The following is a 21,062-nucleotide window of genomic DNA, read 5'->3' on the forward strand; positions in this document are numbered from 1 at the left end:
ACGCCCCATTCGCTACTGATTCGCTCACGGACTCCGGTTCCCCTCTGTCAGACAACGCGCTTTCCCTCCACTCCTATCCGGGATCGCGGCGTTTCCCTCCTCCACACCCGCCTGAAGGTACTCCCCTCAGGAAGGACACAAACGGTAATGATTGGGGCCACTGCAATAATAATAATAATAATAATAATAATAATCCTTGCATTTGATATAGCGCTTTTCACGTCGGGAGGACGTCCCAAAGCGCTTCACAGAACACACTGTAAAGTGAATTGACTGTATATTTGTGGGCGAACGCGGCAGCCAATTGCGCACAGCAATGTCCCACAAACAGTCATGGATTGAAAATGACCAATTTATTATTGTTTTGTTTTGGAGGGATTATTATTAGGCTCTGTGTGGAGTAAGGAAACTTGCCCAAGGTTTCGCCCTCTGGCTGGAAACCTCAGGAAGAAAAAAAAACAGTAATAATAATAATCCACGACCGTCTGTGGGACATTGCTGTGCGCAATTGGCTGCTGCGTTTTGCCCACAGGTGTACAGTCAATTCACTTTACAGTATATTCTGGGAAGCGCTTTGAGTCATCTCGAAGACCTAATAATAATAACCTGTATCAAATGTAAGGATTATTACACCTCGTATATACGGTATATACAAGTCCTATGGAGTCCTGTAGCTCAGTGGTTAGAGCACTCACTTTGCAAGTGAGAGACCTGAGTTCAATTCCATATAAATGTAATAACAATGCATAGGATCGTAGCAGGTGAAACTTGGAAGTGTCAGCTCAGTTGGGGCGGCGTCACTGTCACCCGTGAACCAGAAAGCCGTGGGTTCAAAGCACCACATCATCACGTGTCGAGCTCCTGGAAGATCTCCAGCGTGATCCTGGGGGAGTTTCCACTCCTCCAGGAACACTCATTGTCAGGAGCCAAAACAAATGCAAACTTCCACAAATGGAAATTAAATTATTTAAAAGGCTTCACTTTGTGGACTTCAAACCGCCTTTTTGTCTTATATCAGTCAATTCACTTTGCAGTGTATTCTGTGAAGCGCTTTGAGACGTCTAGAAGTTGTGAAAAGTGGTACGTCAAATGCAAGGATTAATTCATATTATTATATGGTAGAGCTCCGTGTGCTGAACGTGTTCCTGTCCACCGCTAAGTCAGTGCTTTGCTGAAATTCTTCTGTGTCATCAACTAGTAGATTATTTTAAATGAAGCTAGAAAATCATTCACAATGAATCTGCTCAAGGGCAGCTCCTAGACACAACGCAGAGCAGGAGACGACTTGGGTATAACAGATAAGCCCTGCCATAACCTTTAACATTTCAAAGCTCTGGAAGTCACAGTAGAGAGGGATGTCAAACATACACCACGGCCACTTTAGAAACTGTAACAGAGTTAAGACCCTAGGGTTAATGTCTCTACATTGTATTCATGCTGAGAGGATGGTGCTTTAGATGTTGATTGGCAAAGAGATTGAAGCCAGACAAGGAAAGGCCTTATCTTCTGCTTTTTGTTAGTTTCAAAACAAAACCGGGGCTGATTCCCAGACCCAGCGTGTCAGCAGTAACACAGGACATGCTACCAATTGTAGAGTTGTCAGTGGCCCTACAGTCAGACTTACAAACTACTTTGTGCGTTTTATCTGGGTATGTTGACGTTGATCGAGAGTGAACAATCAGTCAAATTGCCTGGAAGGAATGCTTGGCTTCTGTTACAAAATACTGTACATTAGCTTTATCGATGCTCACAGACTCCTGTTGGTTTCCCCACCGGCCTGTAGCCCCTTAAAGTTGGCCATATCACAGCTGGAACACCGCAATGAGATTTCATGTCAACGTCCCTCTCCATCCAAATAAAATCGGTCACTCACCCCTTGGCTGTTTGTGGGACACTACTGTGCGCAACTGGCTGCCGCGTTTCGCCCACAAAATACACGACTCAATTTGAGACGACTCAAATGACGTGATAAGTCACTATACCAAGTACAAGGATTATTATTAATTTTAGGTTTAGATACAGGAGTGATAATATCCACAACACCCAACACAATGATCAATGTTTTAACTGGTCATAAGGACGCTGCAGTCTTACATTGTCTCTGGACGCTCGGAGACTTACAAGAGGCAAATAACGCATCTGCCACGGTGGCCAACTTCCCCATTAAAAATAACAACAACACTATCCTTGCATTCGATATAGCTCCTGATCACGTCGTCGAGAGGATACCGTACAGTGAACCGACTGCATTTCTGTGGGCAAAACGCTGCAGCCAATTGTGCGCAGCATTTGGCAAAAGAATTTTGAGAGCAATAAATAGTAATACTGTTTAACAGAGGATGGAATCCAACAGGCGTGTGGTGCAAACGTGGGGGGTGGGGGGGTGGAGGCTTACACACCGGCTCATTGCTTTACTTTAAAGCATATTTAACCTCTATTCCGGGCTATTTCCTGTTTCCTGGGCAAGTTTCCTTATTCCCCACACACTTTGAGGGCCCTCCAACAGCTCCACCTCCTCCCCTCCTCCCCCCTCTCTCTCTCTGACAATGACAACAACAACAACAACAGGATATATTTGCACAGCGCCTTTGACGTGGGAAGGTCGTCCCGAGGCCGCTGGACAGCTGGACAGTCCGGACAGTCTGGACAGTTGGCTGAGCACCAACTGAGGCGCGAGCACAAGGCGTAACAGTCACAAAGCGGCGCTGTCACTGGCACTGAGGCCGGAGGTCACGTGCTGACCCGTGAGGCCCCTCCCCCCCCGGCTTTGCGCTGGTCCCGTCCCTATGGCAACAGGGACGCCGTCCAGGCCCCGCCCCGCCCGCGCGCGTTGATTGGTGCGAACTCCCGGAACCCGCGGTCGTGAGTGGCCCATCCGAGCTGTCAATCAGCGAAACCGTTCCTCGGGGCGGCCCGCGGGGGAAGCGTCGCCTTTGCCCCCCCCCCACGTGAGAGGCCACGTGACCGCCGGGATGATCTCTTCCCGAGTGTACAGCGGCACGAGCAGACGTTCCGAGGTAACCGGCGGCCTCCGAGCTCCGCCTCACAGGGGATTCCGACGCTGTGCCACACAACAAGATTCCCCCCCACACACCTCCCACACACACCCCCCCACACACCCCCCCACACACCCCCAACACACACCCCCAACACACACCCCCACACCCCCCCACACACACCCCCAACACACCCCCACTGCCACCACACACCCCCACACCCCCCCACACACACACCCCCCCACACACCCCCACACCCCCCCACACACACCCCCCACACCCCCCCACACCCCCCCCACACACACCCCCACTACCACCACACACACCCCCACACCTCCCTCCCACACACCGCCCCACACACCCACACCCCCACACCCCCCACACACACCCTCCCACTACCACTCTCCCACACACCCTCACACCACCACTCTCCCACACACCCCCACACACACACACCCCCACACACCCCCCACACACACACACACCCACACACACACACCCCCACACCCCCCACACACACCCCCCACACACCCCCAACACACCCCCACTGCCACCACACACCCCCACACCTCACCCCCACACCTCACCCACACACACACCCCCACACCCCCCACACACACCCCCACACACCCCCACACACCCACACACACCCCCACACCTCCCACACACACCCCCCACACACCCCCACACCCCACACACACCCCCCCACACCCCCCCACACACCCCCACACCCCCCCACACACCCCCACACCCCCCCACACCCCCACACACCCCCACACACACCCCCCCACACACCCCACACACCCCCACACCCCCCCCCACACACCCCCACACCCCCCACACACCCCCACACACACACACCACCACACACCCCCCACACACCCCCACACCCCACACACCCTCCACCGCCCCCACACACACCCATACCCCCACCCCCCCCAACACCCTCCACACCCCCCCCTACTACCACCACACCCCACCCCCCCCACCCACACCCATTACCACACACACACACACACCCCCACACACTTTGGGACGTCCTCCCAACGTGAAAAGTGCTATATCAAATGCAAGGATTATTATTATTACACAGCCATTCACGGCCTCGCTCCCTCCTACCTCTCCGGCCTACTATCCCCCTACCTACCTGCCCGTACCCTCCGTTCCTCCGGCCCCGGTCTGCTCCACATCCCCCGCCCCAACCGCCCTACCATCGGTGGCCTTCAGCCTCTCAGCCCCGAGGCTCTGGAACTCTATCCCCAGTGCCTTCGCCGCTTCCTCCCTTTCCTCCTTCAAGGTCGGTCTCAAGACCTTTCTCTTTGACCTTCAGCCTTCAGCTCCCCTCTCGCCTCTCTACCCCCTCCTCGCTCCCTCCCTCCCTTCACCCTGACCACTTCCTCCCTCCCCTCACCCTGACCACTTCCCCCTTGTTCAGGTCCTAACCCAACTGTCCAGCGCCTTGGGACGTCCCCCCGCGTGAAAGGTGCTCTATAAATGTAATCTTGTTGTTGTTGTGGATTGACCGATCGCTTTCCAGAAGTAATAATCCCTTCATAAATCATAATAATTTGTTGACTGGACCCACGACTGATTGTGGGACGTTGCTGTGCGCAATTGGCTGCCGCGTCTCACCCACAAAGTATGCACCATAGTCTGCAGAGCACTTTGAGACGTCTGGAAGACATGATCAGGCCAACAACAACAACAACAAGATTCCATTTATAGAGCGCCTTTCACGTCGGGAGGACGTCCCAAGGCGCTGCACAGTTGGGTCATGACCCGAGCAGGGGGGGAAATGGTCAGGGTGAGGGGAGGGAAGGGAGGGAGCGAGGAGGGGGAAGAGAGTCGAGAGGGGAGCTGAAGGCACGGTCAAAAAGAAAGGTCTTGAGACCGGCCTTGAAGAAGGAAAAGGAGGAAGCAAGGCGAAGGCACTGGGGATGGAGTTCCAGAGCCTGGGGGCTGAGAGGCTGAAGGCCCGACTACCGATGGTAGGGCGATTGGTAGTGATGGTAGGCACTGTATCAAATATAAGGATTATTATTATGTTTCTCCTCTTTCAAGTTCAAACTGTTTGCAAGAAAGGAATTTATATTGGAAGAAAGGTTAGGTTTCATGGAGGTGCAAAAAGTGGTTAGGTAAAGCAGGGTTTCTGGTTAATTTGGGCTGCTGCAGCTAATTCTTTCATTATACTGATGTGCTGCCTATGATTTAAACTTTAAACATGTGGTCACCTGCCTTAATGGCTTCTTTGATGATGTTCTTTGATCTCGACTCTCTACCCCCTCCTGCTCCCTCCCTTCCCTTCCCTCCCCCTGACCATTTCCCCCCTGCTCGGGTCCTGACCTAACTGTACAGCGCCTTGGGACGTCCTCCCGACGTGAAAGGCGCTCAATAAATGGAATCTTGTTGTTGTTGTTGTTGTTTTCTTGCATTCTTTCTGCTTTATCATATGTTCTGCTCCTATCACCAATTGGGATATTGTCCAGCCAACAATGTTAAGAGCTTTGACACACCCTCCGATGTGAGAGGCATCATATAAACGTATACAAGAGTGCATTATATTGTAATAATAAATTATTATTGCAACAACAACTTGCATTTATATAGTGCCCTCCACATAGGGTAGCGTCACAGAGCGCTTAGCAGTGGTAGAGCCAGACTCCGATCCGGGGAGAGGCAGGAGGTGGCAGTAAGCACGGTCGAAGAGGAAGGTTTTCAGGTAGAACTTGAAAGAGGGGAGATAGGGGGCAAGGTGGAAGGATTGAGGGAGAGGGTTGCAGAGTTTTGGGGCATAGTGGCTGAAAACGCGACCTCCGATGGTGGGGCAGGGGATGTGAGGAACAAGCAGGGGGTCGGTGCCAATCGAGCAGAGGCGCTGGGTGGTGGATTGGGGAATAAGGAGGCTGGAGAGGTAGGGAGGTGCTAGAGAGTGAAGGGATTTGAACAAGAGTGTGAGGATATTATTGTATTGTAGGCTGAGAAACCTTGTTTAATCTCCTGCAGCGTTTTGTTAAATTTGCATCGTGTGTCAGAGAGAGAGAGAAACCAGTGGGGAAAATGAAGTCTGTGGCTAACTCGGTTACCCTGAGATTTCCTGCTCTTCAGCATGGATGGTAACATGGGTTTTGTATTAACCCGTATCAAACCACATCAGAGCCTGTGTGAGGGGGAGAAGGAAGGCATGGTGAATCCTGCATTTAAACCATCACACCTGTATGCCAGGATTGCCTGTATATTTTTTATATGTATCATAAATATATTTTTTATATATATATATGAAATATGTCTTACCTCAGACCCCAGATTGTAATACCAGCCTCTTATCTCTGCAATGGGAAACTAGAATTATAGTATTTTCATGTCTAACATATAGTTTTCGGAATTAACGTAAGTTTGAAGCCTCAGGATCTCCCTGTCTCTATTCCCCTGTTTTGTTCTCTCTCTGTCTTCAAATTCCTCCAGGAAACCTACCTCTTCCGCCGCCTCCTTCTTCCCACTTGCCCAGGGTCCAACCCCCTACCACTGTGAAGTGCCCCAAGAGAGCAGAATTCAAGATTTGCATCCTCATTTTCAAACCCCTCCACAGCCTTGCTCCTCCCTACCTCTGTGACCTGCTAACTCTCTACCGACTGTCCGCTCCCTCCGCTCATCAGGCTCTGGCCTGGTTCACAGCCCCCGGGCTGCATGGTTGGGTCTTCAGCCTTTTTGCTCCCACCCTTTAGAACTCCATCCTACAGTCCCACCATCTCGCCCCCTCCCTTAACCTCCTTCAAGGCCTGTCTCAAGCACTTCCTTTTCAACCACACCTTTGATCACCCCCCCTATCCCTTTCCTACCTCCTGATCCCAAACCCCAGCTAGGGTGCAAATCGTTGACTGTCCGGCACCTTGGGACGTCCTCCTGATGTGAAAGCTGCTGTGTAAATTTAATTTGTTGTTGTTGTGTAGATGTCTGTGACCTCCGCGGTGCCAGAAGAAATCCTGCAGGACACGTACCTTATTCAGGGGCTTATGGTTGCCGCCAAAGATGCAGCACTGTACCACGGAGTCCTCATGAGGACCGTCGAGGATCCAAATTCATCCGAGGTTTGTTCTTTAGTGTTTTTATTATTAATAATAATAATAATGCTTTGCACAACTTGCTGCCCATGCTTTGATCGTAGGCATAACATGCAGAGTGTGACGAGCGTAAGAGACTGTAATTTTGGTCAATAATAATAATATTAACAACAATCCTTGCATTCCACATAGCACCTTTCATGTCGGGCAGACGTCTCAAAGCACTTCACATGAATTTCTGTGTACTTTGCAGGCAACAAATAATAATAATCTTTGCTTTTGATACAGCGCCTTATCACGTTGTCGAGACGTCTCAAAGCGCTTCACAGAATATATTTTAAAATGGATTGACTGTATTTTGTGGGTGAAACAGGAGTGTCCCACACACAGTCGTGGATTGAATGACCAGATATTTTTGAAACTTTTTTAAGGAATTATTACCCCCAGAAAGTGATCCGCCAATCGACTAACAACCAGATCCTGCTGTTTCCTGCTGGGTAAACAGAGGAATAATAATAATAATCCTTGCATTTGATATAGCGCTTTTCACGTCGGGAGGACGTCCCAAAGCACTTCACAGAACACACTGTAAAGTGAATTGACTGTATATTTGTGGGCGAACGCGGCAGCTAATTGCGCACAGCAATGTCCCACAAACAGTCGTAGATTGAAAATGACCAATTTATTATTGTTTTGGGTTTTGGAGGGATTATTATTAGGCTCTGTGTGGAGTAAGGAAACTTGTTCAACGTCTCGCTCTGCCAGGAATCGAATCCGGTTCATCACGCTTTCTTTACCTTGCACTTAATACAACACCTGTAACCTCCTGATGTCTCAAATTATTTTGTGTGTAATTGGTGTCAATCAGAGTGACAGTGTTAGAGGCAAACTGCGCAGTCATTTTGGGCACTTACCAATATGTCCCACTCCCAGACGTGATGTGAACAAATTTGACCTGTTTGAGTGCTATTCTATCAGGCGCTAACGTGATTAAAAATGACCAGATTCCTTTGACAATAAATCTCACTCTTGTTTTACAGTGACTTAAAACCATTTTCTTTTATTTGTTTTGATATATATTTTTTAAAATCTGTTTTCTTAAGATGATCAACTACGCCCCATTCAGTCTCTTCCCTTCACCGGTGCCAGAGAATCTCTTTAAAGAGGCGATGGATGTCCAGAAAGATTTCAATCTCCTGATTGATAGAGTCAGTCAGGACCAGGAATTTCTAACCAAAGCCCTAGAAAGGTAAGTGAATTGTCCCAACCTTTAAATCTCTTTATTTTTTATATATATATATACATATTATTGGTGAGTTAGGTTAGACACTGCTCAGTTTTCAAACTATCCATTTGAATGCCCACTGTTAATTTCAACCTCCTAATTCTTTCTCTTTCTCCCTTGTTCTTAAGCACTATAAGAGTGGATGATTTTACGGCTCATCTATTTGAGATCTACAAAAGTGTGCGTGATGAAGGCATCCGCCAGGTAATCTACATCTCCATCTTTGCTGAGCTGTAGGTGTAACTGGTTCAGCTCTCAGCAGTTACCCAAATGCACAGTCTTTACTGGGATGGGGTGGGGAGGGCTGTGTTCCAACCCTTGGCTTTTGCTGACCTGCCACCTAAGACCTTCTGCAGTTCCGTGCTCATTCCATTCCACACACGGGAATTTCCATATGTGGGTGACATGTTGAACTTGCAGTCTGGTTTGGATCCTCTTAAGCATGGTGATGGGCTTCTGTGTGAGTCAAACACCCGGTTGATCCAAAAAAAAATTCAGAAGTTAGAGATCAGTTCAACTCTCATTTGTAACTTTTTTTTAAAAAACAGAGTGAGACTGAGAGGCTAAATGGCTGAGAGTGCTTCACTGTGTGACGTAGCGCCACTCGCTGAATGTTACAAAGAGAGGAGTAAAATGTATGTGTTTTCTATCCCTGTTTAGAATATTATTTTAGGTATAAACCGATCAGATTACATGTTTCACAATGGGCAAAATGACAAACCAACCCTCAAGCAAATAGAAATCAACACGATAGCAGCAAGCTTCGCTGGGCTGGGCAGCCGTATCCCAGATATACATCGGTAAGTGTCGGTTTAAATGCTCACTCCGAGATGCTGCCTCATGTGAAGGCCGCTATGTGGAGTCCTGTAACTTAGTGGTTAAGCACTTGCCTCGCAAGCGAGAGACCTGGGATCGATTCCCAGACAGTGCAAAAGGTTTGGGCAAGTTTCCTTACTCCTCACGCAGTAAGTAGAAACCCAGTTGTTAGTCAATTGGTGGAGTGTTTTCTGGGGTAATAATCCTGTCAACATTTTTTTTTAAGTTATATTTGGTCACTATTCGTGGGACACTGCTGTGCGCAATTGTCTGTCGTGTTTCGCCCACAAAACTTAAAGTCAATTCACTTTACAGTATATTCTGTGAAGCGCTTTGAGATGTCTCGAAGATGTGATAAGGTACTTTATCAAATGCAAGGATGATTATTGTATAGATGCAAGTTGGGGGTGTTGGTATACTAGATCAATTGAAATTTTCAAGACTGAGGTGGATAGATTTTTGTTGGGTCAGAGGGATATGGAGCAAAAGCGGATAAATGGAGTTGAGGTATCGATCAGTCATGATCGAATAGAATGGGCGGAACAGGCTCGAAAGGCTGAATGGCCTACTCCTGTTCCTATGACACGTGGCAAGTGATGGCTTTCAGTTTCTCTCTTCCTTATGAATTTTATTATAATAATAATAATACTCGCATTTGATCCATTGCCTTTCATGTCAGGAGAACCCCTCAGAGCGCTTCACAGAATTTACGATAATGTGTAATACTAACAACTTCTGTGTTGTGTGAGGCGAAAGCAGTAGCAGCCAACCTCCACCAATACAGCACTCCTCCCCCCAACACTGCACTGGAGAGTCAGCCTGGACTGTCAGTTTAAAGTCCGGACAGTAACTCAGAGGTGACCGGGCCCATGTTGGGACTTGGAACTTGTATTGTCTAAGCTGACACTCCGAGGCAGTGCTGGTTACGCTATATAGTTGGAGGTGTTGACCCTCAGGTGAGATGTTAAACCGAGGCTGGTTAGGTCGAGGTTGAAGTCAGCCTGGGCTATTCATAAAGAGAGGGGAGTTTTTCCGGGACTTCCAGCCAACAGTCCCCCCCAAATAAAATGGATCTTGGGAGAGTTTAATTCTGCCTGATGTTGTTTCCTGGGATTGAGTTGAGTTGGAACCCCTTCCCGTGGCTCAGCGCCGTGCTCTGCCACTGTCAAGTTCTCTGCGTGAGGGCCCTGTGTAAATCCACGTTGTTGTTGTTGTGGGCTGCCTTGAACGAACGTCTCTTTGTGTTTGATTTAACATAGACACGTGTTCCAGGTTTGGGGGAAACCCGAGGAGGCGGCTAAGATCCTGAAGTGTGAAGCGATCTATCGCATCACTGATGGGATTGCTAAAGCCTGGCGTATGTATGGCTCAGAGAAGTAAGTCGGACTTCATTAACCCGGGCTTCATTCTTGTGCTTGCTTGCTTTCACACACTCACCCTCTTCTTGCTCTCTCTCACTCACTCTCTCACTTACTCTCTCTCACTCACTTGCTTGCTCTCTCACCCTCTCCCACTTTCACACTCTCTCACTCACTCTCTCTTACTCACTTTCAATCATTCTCTCGTTCTCTCACAACTTCTCTCACTCACTTTCTCCACCTGCTCTCTCTCTCTCTCCTCCACTCTCTCACTTTCATTCACTCACTCTCTCTTGCTCTCTCACACATACAGACAGATCTGTGACTGTGTGTGTCTTTCTCTCTCTCACTTTCTCATCTACATCTGTGTGTGTGTGTGAGACTTTCTTACAGTTGCACAATATCAGCTGGGTGAGGGAGGGAGGTGCCCGACTGAGGTGCCTGACTGACGTGCGGCTGTGTTTTGCGCAGGGCGGTGATTGTCTTTGTGGTTGAAAACGTAGCGAGGAACATCTTTGACCAGCGATGTCTGGAAATGGAGCTCTGGCGCAGGTACTTACCATAACCATGTAACAATCCTTACCTTTGATGCAGAGCCTCATCACAGCAAAATGTCTCAAAGATGATTCACAAAATTTTCTATAAAGCGCAGTGACTATATCTTGTGAGCGAAACGCAACAGCCCAGGGATTGTGTACAACAGTGTCCCAAAAACAGCCATGGAGTGAGTGACCCATTTTATTTGGAAGATTATCAGCCTGGGACATCTGGAGAGAGAAACTCCCTTCTCTGTTTCTTCCGGCTACTTACTGTGGACTATAGGTGACTCACGTCAATCATAGAAACATAGAATCGTACAGCACAAAAAGAGGCCATTCAGCCCATCGAGTCTGCCGGCTCTTTGAAAAGAGCAATGTTGCCGGCACAGACTTGATGGGCCGAATGGCCTCCTTCTGTGCCGTAACGTTCTATGAATCTATGAATCTAATGTCAATCCCACTCTCCAACCCTTTCCCCATAACCCTGCAGACCCGTCCTCCTCAAATACCGTCCACCGCGTTTTTAAAAGTAGTTATCGAATCGGCCTCGACCGCCCTTTCAGGCAATGCGTTCCAGATTCGAACAACTCGCTGCATGAAAAAATGTCTTCTCCCCTCCCCTCTGCTTCTTTTAGAGACTATTTTAAATCTGTGACCTCGAGTCCTTGACACACCCACCAGTGGAAACAGTTTTTCCCTTTCTAACCTATCAAATCCCCTCTTGATTTTGAAGACTTCTATTAGGTCTCCTCGTAACCTTCTCTGCTCCAATGAGAATAATCCTAACCTCTCCAGCCTATCCTCATCATCACGGTCCCTCATTCCTGGTACCATTCTTGTAAATCTCCTCTGCACCCTTTCCAATGCCTTAACATCCTTCCTATAGTGCGGTGCCCAGAACTGGGCACAGTATTCTAAATGAGGCCTAACCAGTGTTTTATATCGGTTAATCATAACCTCCTGACTCTTGTACTCTCTGCCCCTATTTATAAAGCCTAGAATCCCCCATTGCCCTTTTTACAGCCTTATCTACCTGTCCTGCCACCTTCAAGGATTCATTTACCTGCACCCCCAGGTCTCTGTTCTTTTGCCCCCCTTATGATTGTATTATCAGCCTATATTGCCTCCCCTCATTCTTTCTTCCAAAATGCATTACCCGCATTTCTCCACATTGAAATTCATCTGCCATGTGTCGCCCATTTTACCATTCTGTCTATGTCTTCCTGCAGTTGGCTCCGATCCTTCTCACTGTTTACTCCCCTACCTAACTTTGTGTTGTCCGCAAACTTGGAAATGGTACTTGCTATACCCAAGTCCAGGTCATTTATGTATATTAAGAAGAGCAGTGGTCCTAATACCGATCCCTGGGGGACGCCACTGTACACTTCCCTCCAGTCAGAAAAGCAGCCGTTCACCACAACTCTCTGCTTTCTGTCTCCCAGTGAGTTCTGGATCCACTGCCACTGTCCCTTTTATACTATGGGCTTCTATCTTTCTTTCAAGTCTTTTATGTGGCACTTTGTCAAATGCCTTTTGAAAGTCCATATAAACTACGTCAACTGCACTACCTTTATCCACCCTCTCCGTTACCTTATCGAAAAATTCTATTAGATTTGTTAGACAAGATTTGCCTTTAACAAATCCGTGCTGCCTGTCCCTAATTAACCCATATTCTTCTAAGTATTCTGTCCCGGATTATAGTCTCCAGGAGTTTCCCCACTACTGATGTTAGGCTGACTGGCCTGTGGTTCCCAGTTTTGTCCTTCTGTCCCTTTTTGTACAGGGGAGTCACATTGGCCACTCTCCAGTCCTCTGGCACCTCCCCTGTGTCCAATCAAGATTGAAAAATTGTAGCCAAAGCCTCCGCTATTTGTACCCGTGCCTCCCATAGTGACCTTGGTTGCATCCCATCCGGACCGGGCCACTTAACTACCTTCAGCCCAGTCAGGAGCTAGTGTGAGACTGTTGGATTATGTAACCTAAAATAAAAGAGTGTTCTACACATTGTTTGTTGAGAATATGGTAGGTTCTGTTTTCTTACCCTCGACCCACCCTCCACCACTCCGAACTTTGCATTTAGCAATTGATGCTCATTCCCTTACATTTACCCTTGTTATTTCACTCTCTTTCGGACAGGAATATTACCGTGCTGAGAAGAAAGACAGAGGAAATATACCAGAGAGGGATTTTAGACACAGATAGAAAGCTTTTCATGTAAGTTTTGGACCACCTTGCCCCCCTGCACACAGCAGTGTCCCACAAACAGTCATGGATTGCAAATCCTTTCACTCCCTGGCACATCCCTACCTCTCTGACCTCTTCACTCCCCAATCCACCACCCAGCGCCGCCACTCGACTGGCACCGACCCCCTGCTCGTCATTCTACCCTACCATCGGAGGTCGCGCTTTCAGTCACTACGCCCTGAAACTCTGGAACATTTTCCCTCAATCCCTCTGACTTGCCCCCTCTCTCCCCTCTTTCAAGTCCTGCCTGAAAACGTTCCTCTTTGACTGTACTTACGACCACCTCCCCCCACCCCCACACATCCACCATGGCTCAGAGTCAGGCTCCACCGCTGTAATGTTTCCTGAGACACTGAGCTGCGTGGAGGGTGCTATATAAGTGCAAGTTGTTGTCGTTGCTGTTGATTGACCACAAACGTTTTTATTAACCCCCGGAAAGCGATCCGCCAATCGACTAACAACTGGGTTCCTACTTACTGCTGGTTAAACAGGCGTGTGGGGTAAGGAAACTTGCCTAAGATTTCTCCGTGCCCGGGAGGTTGAACGTGGATCCTCTCACTTATGAGGCGAGCGAGCTAACCACTAAGTTTTATTGGCCCAGGTCCCAGTTCTAAACAGTTTTCCAAAATGTTCTCAGACTTAAATTGGTAAGATTTAAACTCTAGAATTAGAGCAAATGTTTAAGGTGCGAATATTCTTGAAGCCCTTTGTGACGTCTCAACAACATGATAAGGCGCTCTATCTAATACAAGGTTTATTATTATTATTAATGTGAGTCTTGTGTTGATCTGTAGAGATGGCTATGAAGTGGCTGTTGCTTACCTTCGAACTGGATACGGACCTGACGATTACCCATCCTTGGAGGTTGGTGACTGGGTTCAGTTTTCTCTCGTGCCGGTTTCTTCCGTGTGCTGGACAGGCGTGCTCCCGTCTCTGGCCCTCGTACCCTGACAGACACACGCACACACACCACACGTACACACAGACAGACAAACACACACACACACACACATCATCCAGCACAGTCTGAGACGACTCAAAGCACTTCACAGAATATATTGTAAAGTGCAATGACTGTGTATTTTGTGGGTGAAACTTGGCCAATTGCACACAGCAGTGTCCCACAAACAGCCATGGAGTGAGTGACCCAATTTTGTTTATTTGGGGGGGTTGTTGGCCAGGACACTGGGAGAGAGAAACTCCCCTTTCTTTTCGAATTGTGCCATGGGACCTTTAACGTCCACCTGAACAGACAGACGGGGCCTCGGTTTAACGCCTCATCTGAAGGACAGCACCTCCGACAATGCAACACACCCCCCAGCACAGCATTGAGCGTCAGCTTAGACTGTGATTCAAAGTCCTTACGTGGAGGCTTGAACCCACAACCTTCTGACTGCCTATGTGTCATTGTACTTGACACTACTGGATAGGCACTCTAGAGTTAATTCTCAAGTTGGTCATTTCCTCCTTCGTCTGTTCCCTCCTGTCCAGGACTGGAACGGGCGGTTGCTGCTGGAGCGATCGAGGGCTATCAAGTGTCCTGACATCGCCACTCACCTGGTGGGAACCAAGAAGGTGCAGCAGGAGCTGACACGGCCGGGAGTCTTGGAGAAGTTTCTCTACGACAACCCCGAGGCCGTGGAACGCATTCGAGCTACTTTTGTGGGTCTGTACAGTTTCGATGAGGTACGTGTCTGTGTGTGTGTCTGTGCGTGTGTGTCTGTGTGTGTACGTCTATGTGTGTGCGTATGTCTGTGTGTGTGTGTGAACCTGGCTCAGCCTCTGGGTCGGAATGTGATTGCGTTCTAAAGGTGGGGGTGAAGGGGAGGATGCGGGGATGTCTAACTCTAATGTCCTTAAACTGTTCTAATCACCTAACTCAATAATTTTCTTGTGGCCACAGGGGGAAGAAGGTGACAAAGTGGTTGCGATGGCGATGGCAGAACCGGAGCACTTTGTGCTTAAACCACAGCGAGAGGGAGGAGGTGAGGTGGCTCTTTTTATTAGAGTTGTCAGAGGTGCCATCCTCTGTCTGTGCCCATTCATGTTGACGTTTAAGATGCGTGATCAATATTCCCCCAGATAAAATTAGTCGTTCACTTTGTGAGAATGCTAGATGTATATAATAAAATAATTCTTGCATTTTGACATAATAATAATCCTCACATTTGATATAGTGCCTTATCACTTCGTTGAGATGCCTCAAACAACTCACAGACTATATTGTAAAGTGAATTAACTGTACAATTTGTGGATTAAATATATTCAGGATGAATCAGAAGTCCTTACTCATACAGTCTTTAATTATTAATTATGTTTTTTTAAGACAACATTGGTAGAGAGCGTGCAGCTATTACAGGAGACGTCTTTCATGGCATTTCGGATGTTTTTTGTCACCGAGTTGATATGTGTAAATGTCTATGTGACATAGCAGTTTGAACATCTCATATAGACAACAACAACAACAACAAGATTCCATTTATAGAGCACCTTTCACTTCGGGAGGACGTCCCAAGGCGCTGTACAGTTGGGTCGGGACCCGAGCATTGGGGGGAAATGGTCAGGGTGAGGGGAGGGAAAGGAGGGAGCGAAGGAGGGGGTAGAGAGTCGAGAGGGGAGCTGAAGGACCTGCAGTGTTCTTCTGTAGCTCAGTGGTTAGAGCGCTCGCCTCGCAAATGAGAGGCCCTGGGTTTGATTCCCAGGCAGGGCAAAATGTTAGGCAAGTTTCCGGACTCCACACTCCTCTGTTTACCTAACAGTAAGTAGAAACCCGGTTGTTAGTCGATTGGTGCATCGCTGTTCAGTGGTAATAATCTCTTTTTAAAAAAAATTGTTCACTCAATACCAAATGCTGTACCCAATTGGCTGCCGCGTTTCTCCCTCAAAATATACAGTCAATTCACTTTACAGTATATTCTGTGAAGCGCTTTGAGACGTCTTGAAGACGTGATAAGGTGCTGTATCAAATGCAAGGATGATTATTATTATTATTGATCTATGTGTAAGGACTTTTGATTCACCCTGTATATAAATACACAAATAAATATGTAAGATTATATTCAAGATGCTTAATGTTTTTAAGGTTTTTGTTAATTAATTTTTATAGACCTTTTAGAAAGTAATCAAATACTTATCATAGAATTATACAGCACAGAAGGAGGCCATTCGGCCCGTTATGTCGTGTCTAGCTCTTCAAAAAGAGCTATCCAATTCAACCCCACTCCCCATAGCCCTGCAAACTTGTCCTCCCCAAATAATTATCTACTTTTCTCTTAAAAGTTGTTATCAAATTGGCTTCCACCACCCTTTCAGGCAATGCATTCCAGATTTAGAATTGTTTCAGTATAGTTGACTAGGGCATGTGTTTTAATGACTAGCTTTGGGCTCCTGAGAGAGTTGTGACAATCAACGATAGCAGTCTTCTTCTCCCTGGTTCTAGGTATGTGCTAATTAGGTTCAGTGAAGGTAAAGATATATCGGCTTGTCCCGGCTCAGGTCAATTTCCACCTTTTTCAGAAAGTATGTTCGCTCCTGTGTGACTTGAATAATCGTGTCCACGAGCACAGATGTGGAAACAAAGGAGCTCAGAAAGAAGATTATTTCTCAGACACCAGCTTATCTCAAACCTGAGACATAAGCAGGCTGTGGAAGGCTGCCCAGAAGTTGCCTGTATCTCTCTGCAAAACCGCCTGCTTGAGGTCACTAGCAGCTTGAGAAGGGTGGGGGCTACAACTCTTGTTTTCTCAGAGGAAAAACTGGAGACAAAAACAGGGAAACATAAATCTGTTACCAGGGGAGTCAGAGTTAAAAACACTTAAAAAGAGTGTGTTGGGGAGGACAAGTTTGCAAGGCTATGGGGAGAGAGTGGGGGAGTGGGATTGATTTGGAAGCTCTTTTTAAAGAGCCGGCACAGACACGATGGGCCATGTGCTGTATAATTCTATGAGAGCTGTAATTTTGGAATATCGTAGAGGATCAACGTGCTTTTCAGTGGAATCGATATCGATTTTACTGTGTGTATTTGTCTCAGTTAGAAGACTAAGCTGGGCTAGCCTGTCCGACATTCTGTGTTAATTAAATAAATTTGGGATTATTACACAATCTGTATTGGTTGAGTCCGTCCAAATCTCTTACATATGAGCAGTTGTTTAATCTGTGCTGTTTGTGTTATTGCTCGTCAGGAAATAACAGCTTTGGGGAGGAGCTCAAACAGCTTCTGGGAAGCCTTAAAGACAGCCCAGAGCGGTCAGCGTACATCCTGATGGAGAAGGTCACGCCGCTGCCTGTGGTAAATTACCTGGTGCACCCGGGAGTCCCTCCGAAATTGACGGAGTGTGTTACGGAGCTGGGAATATTCGGAGTCTATATCAGGTACTCAACGTTTACTCGTGCTTTACATCTTAGATTTGTGGAGTCCCGTAGCGTAGCAGTTGGAGCCTCGCAAGGGAGAGAAACCGGGTTCGATTCCCGGCCAGGGAAAAACCTTAGGCAAGTTTCCTGACTCCACACGCCTCTGTTTACCTAGCAGTAAGTAGGAAAACTGTTGCTAGTCGATTGATAGATCGCTTTTCTGGGGGTGTAATAATCCCTCAAATAAAAATTGGTCACTCAATCCACGACTGTTTGTAGGACACCGCTGTGCACAATTGGCTGCTGCGTTTTGCACAAAAATTAGAGGCAATCCACTTTACAGTATATCCCGTGAAGCGTTTTGGGACATCTCAACCACGTGATAATGCGAGGATTGTTATTATTTCAACCTGTTCAATGGGCCCAGCTCTCACTCCACGCTGTGCGTTTCACACCCGACAGGCGCTGTGGGAACATGGTGATAAACGACTGCTCGGGACATTTGCTACGGACCAAGAGCACAGAGTTTGCAGACGGAGGAGTGGCTGCCGGGGTGGCCGTGCTGGACAGCCCTTATCTGGTCTGACCTCCAGGCTGTACATTGTATTGCAGAGCGTAATTTACAGAGGTTTGGCACAGCTCTTTCCCCTTTAGCCCCCATCCCTGCCCTCGCTTTTGAACCCCGTGAGCCAAGTCCCTAGCGGTGGGAACATCCAGTCTCGCAGACTCCCACCACCAGCAGGACCCAGCCAGACAAACCCCAAACTGGAGAATAAAGTCAAACATTTACAGTAATTTGCGAGTGGTCAGTGTTGTGTATGGAAGGAGGACAGTTTAATGGAGATGCAGGAATAAGGAGAGCGCAGGTCTCATCCCCTTCTGTGGGCCCTCTTCCCCCGCAGTTTAGTGCTGCTGGCGATGCGTAGTTATACAATGGAGGAAACCCCCCAATCCGCTCCCTGCCACCTCCCGAAATTCTGGAGCATTCTCCCTCAATCTCTCCGCCTCAGCCCCTCTTCCCCATCTTCAGGTTGCGCCTGAAGGCCTTCGACCATGCCTACGGTCACCTCCCCCCCACCTCTCGTTCGGCGTCATGCTCCACCACTGTCGAGCTCTCTCAGATACTGCCCTGCGTGAGGGACGCTGTGTAAATGCAAGTTGTTGCATTGGCCAACGCCAGCTAAGATTCCTTTCCGCCCCAACTTGGAGAACTCAACCTGGGATCAACAAAGTTCACATGAACCAAAGCCTCTGATCCCTGATGCCCTGAAGGTCTGTATTGCTCAGATATTTAGGAACACGATTAAGCCATTCAGCCCCTCGAGACTGTTCCGCCATTCGATAAGATCAAGGTTGATCTGTACCTCAACTCCAGTTAACCCGTCTTTTCTCCATATCCCCTTGATGTCCCCTGACCTTACAACTTTGCTTTGACACTTTATATTTTTTGATGAATTTTCCTTCCAATTTGCCCAGTTAATGGTTGAAGGGAAAAAGTTCAGAGAATAGTTACTTTTGGGTCACTGAGCATTCCAGTGGGGTTTAGTGAAGATTTAGCCACCAAACAATTGCAATCTTCTCAGCCACCGTGTGTGTATGTGTCACAGTTCGTCACAGTAGCACAGAACACTTCCCTTGTGGGGAAGACAAAGAGTTAAGAACGTAAGAATTGTTTGATGAAAGTCATTGCCAGCGTTTCAAAGTGTTTGGGTTTGATTTATCATTATTTTCCGTTGTATGTGCAGTTCATTCCTCCCTCACCATCACCAGAACTGCGGTTTCCTCTTGTGAGCTGCTGTTCTGTGATGAGGAAACGGAAACTCTGCTTCCGACCTCGTCAGTGTGTTAAAAGGCTCTGTTTCTGCAGGTGTTTGACTTCCGCAATACAGGGTTTCTGTCACAAGAGGACAACCATGAGCCACAAAAACACAGTAAACCTCACAGGTCCGAAAGATTCACTGTGACTTATGCAAATTATTAGTTATGTCAAACTTGCACAGAACAAACTCTTGAACGGGACGCGGTAAGATGCACAACTTAGGCCATTATACACTTTATATAGATCAGACTTGTGTAAGTTTTACAATCGTGCTTCAATTATTTCATAGTTACTTTCAACTTTTTTCTCTCTTGCTTTCCCCAATCTGTCTCTTTTTTTTTTCTTTTCCTTTCCATACTCCCCCATCAATTTCACATATCTTCCACTTAGTACCTTTCTGCACGCAAGACTTTTAAGAGCTGAATTGAAACCGTGATTTAGAGCACAGAAGGGAGGCCATTCAGCCCATTGTGTCTGTGCTGACTCTCCCCTTAAGCCCATTACCTGGGACACTTGCTCTATCAATGCGGCTCTAGTAATAATTTCCATTTTACAACCTCCCTCCAGTGACTGAACTGTTTTATCAAATCACATGTTTTCAATCTTGTATCATGTCAAATAAAATCAAAATCCTATATTTGAGAAATTGTTATATACTTAATAATAAATATGTTGATTGCAGGTTCTGGTGTGTACTGTCTACTTTTTAGAATCCTATAGTGTGGTTAGAGCGCTCGCCTCAAAAGTGAGAGGACCCAAGTTCGATTCCCAGGTAGTGTGAAACCTGAGCCAAGTTTCCTTATTCCACACGCTCTGTTTACCTCGCAGTAAGCAGGCACCCAGTTGCTTTTTAATTGGTGCAGCCATTGCCAGTCTGTATAAGGTGAAATATATATAGCGCCTCATCACGTTGGAATGTCTGCAAGTGCTTCGTAAAGTTTCTGTGTAGTGTAGTGACTTTTGCAGGCGAACGATTGTGCAATACATCAACAGCACAAGCTGCACCGTCACACCGTGGTTAACCTTGAGATGAAAGTTCCGTGTTCAACAGTGATCCAATTAACACTGCCTGTTCACTGTAACTAGGAGTTCAGGGTCTGTTTCACTGGAGCTTCAGCTAATTCATTGTCACCAACTTAACTCTTTCCTATGAGCAAATATTCTTGTGCCGGTCGGTGTGGAGGTTGGGGAGCATTTTTTACTTAATCTATTTGGGGGAATAAGGTCATTTTCATTCAATGAATACATTTACGTTGCGATGGTGGTGATAAGAAGTCTATTAATTGATTTAACTCTGAAACACTCCCTCAATCCCTCCGCCTTGCCCCCTCGCTCCCCTTTTTCAAGTCTTGCCTGAAAACCTTCCTCTTCGACCGTGCTTATGGTCACTTCCCCCCCCCGTCCCACCCCGGCTCGGAGTCAGGCTCCGCCACTGTTAAGTGCTCTTGAGACAATACCTTGCGTGGAGGGCACTATATAAGTGCAAGTTGTTGTTTTTAATTGCCATCTGTAACGTGGGTCCCAAGTTGTTGGAACTAACTGAGTAGTTGTGTGTTTTTTTTCACCTGTATCAATGAGATCTTCTTGTCTCCAGGTT

At 47.4% G+C, this 21,062-nt stretch overlaps 1 protein-coding gene across 2 annotated transcripts; it reads left to right on the plus strand.

Annotated features, from left to right (window-relative positions):
* Positions 1–2,968: 2,968 nt before the first annotated feature.
* On the plus strand, positions 2,969–20,146 carry gss (glutathione synthetase). Of its 2 annotated transcripts, none has more exons than XM_007908658.2 (13): positions 2,969–3,017; positions 6,944–7,081; positions 8,158–8,303; positions 8,468–8,543; positions 9,000–9,139; positions 10,415–10,531; positions 10,985–11,065; positions 13,189–13,266; positions 14,091–14,160; positions 14,788–14,982; positions 15,200–15,281; positions 17,478–17,667; positions 18,109–20,146. In XM_007908658.2, the coding sequence occupies exons 1-13, from the start codon at positions 2,973–2,975 to the stop codon at positions 18,230–18,232; spliced, it is 1,482 nt and encodes a 493-aa protein (XP_007906849.1). In that variant the 5' UTR covers positions 2,969–2,972; the 3' UTR covers positions 18,233–20,146. The 2 variants fall into 2 exon arrangements, with proteins under 2 accessions (XP_007906849.1, XP_007906850.1); XM_007908659.2 differs by lacking the exon at positions 2,969–3,017 and adding an exon at positions 5,828–5,907.
* The last annotated feature ends 916 nt before the right edge of the window (positions 20,147–21,062 follow it).

The sequence above is a fragment of the Callorhinchus milii genome, unplaced genomic scaffold (assembly GCF_018977255.1).
Source record: "Callorhinchus milii isolate IMCB2004 unplaced genomic scaffold, IMCB_Cmil_1.0 Scaffold18, whole genome shotgun sequence".
In the NCBI taxonomy this organism is placed as follows: Eukaryota; Metazoa; Chordata; class Chondrichthyes; order Chimaeriformes; family Callorhinchidae; genus Callorhinchus; species Callorhinchus milii.

What these genes read in the sequence shown, in the direction of transcription:
- gss (XM_007908658.2), top strand. Translation starts at nt 2,973, where the DNA reads ATGATCTCTTCCCGAGTGTACAGCGGCACGAGCAGACGTTCCGAG. An exon ending in ACAGATAGAAAGCTTTTCAT is followed by an intron (nt 13,267 to 14,090) that starts GTAAGTTTTGGA and finishes GTTGATCTGTAG; the next exon opens with AGATGGCTATGAAGTGGCTG. An exon ending in ACCACAGCGAGAGGGAGGAG is followed by an intron (nt 15,282 to 17,477) that starts GTGAGGTGGCTC and finishes ATTGCTCGTCAG; the next exon opens with GAAATAACAGCTTTGGGGAG.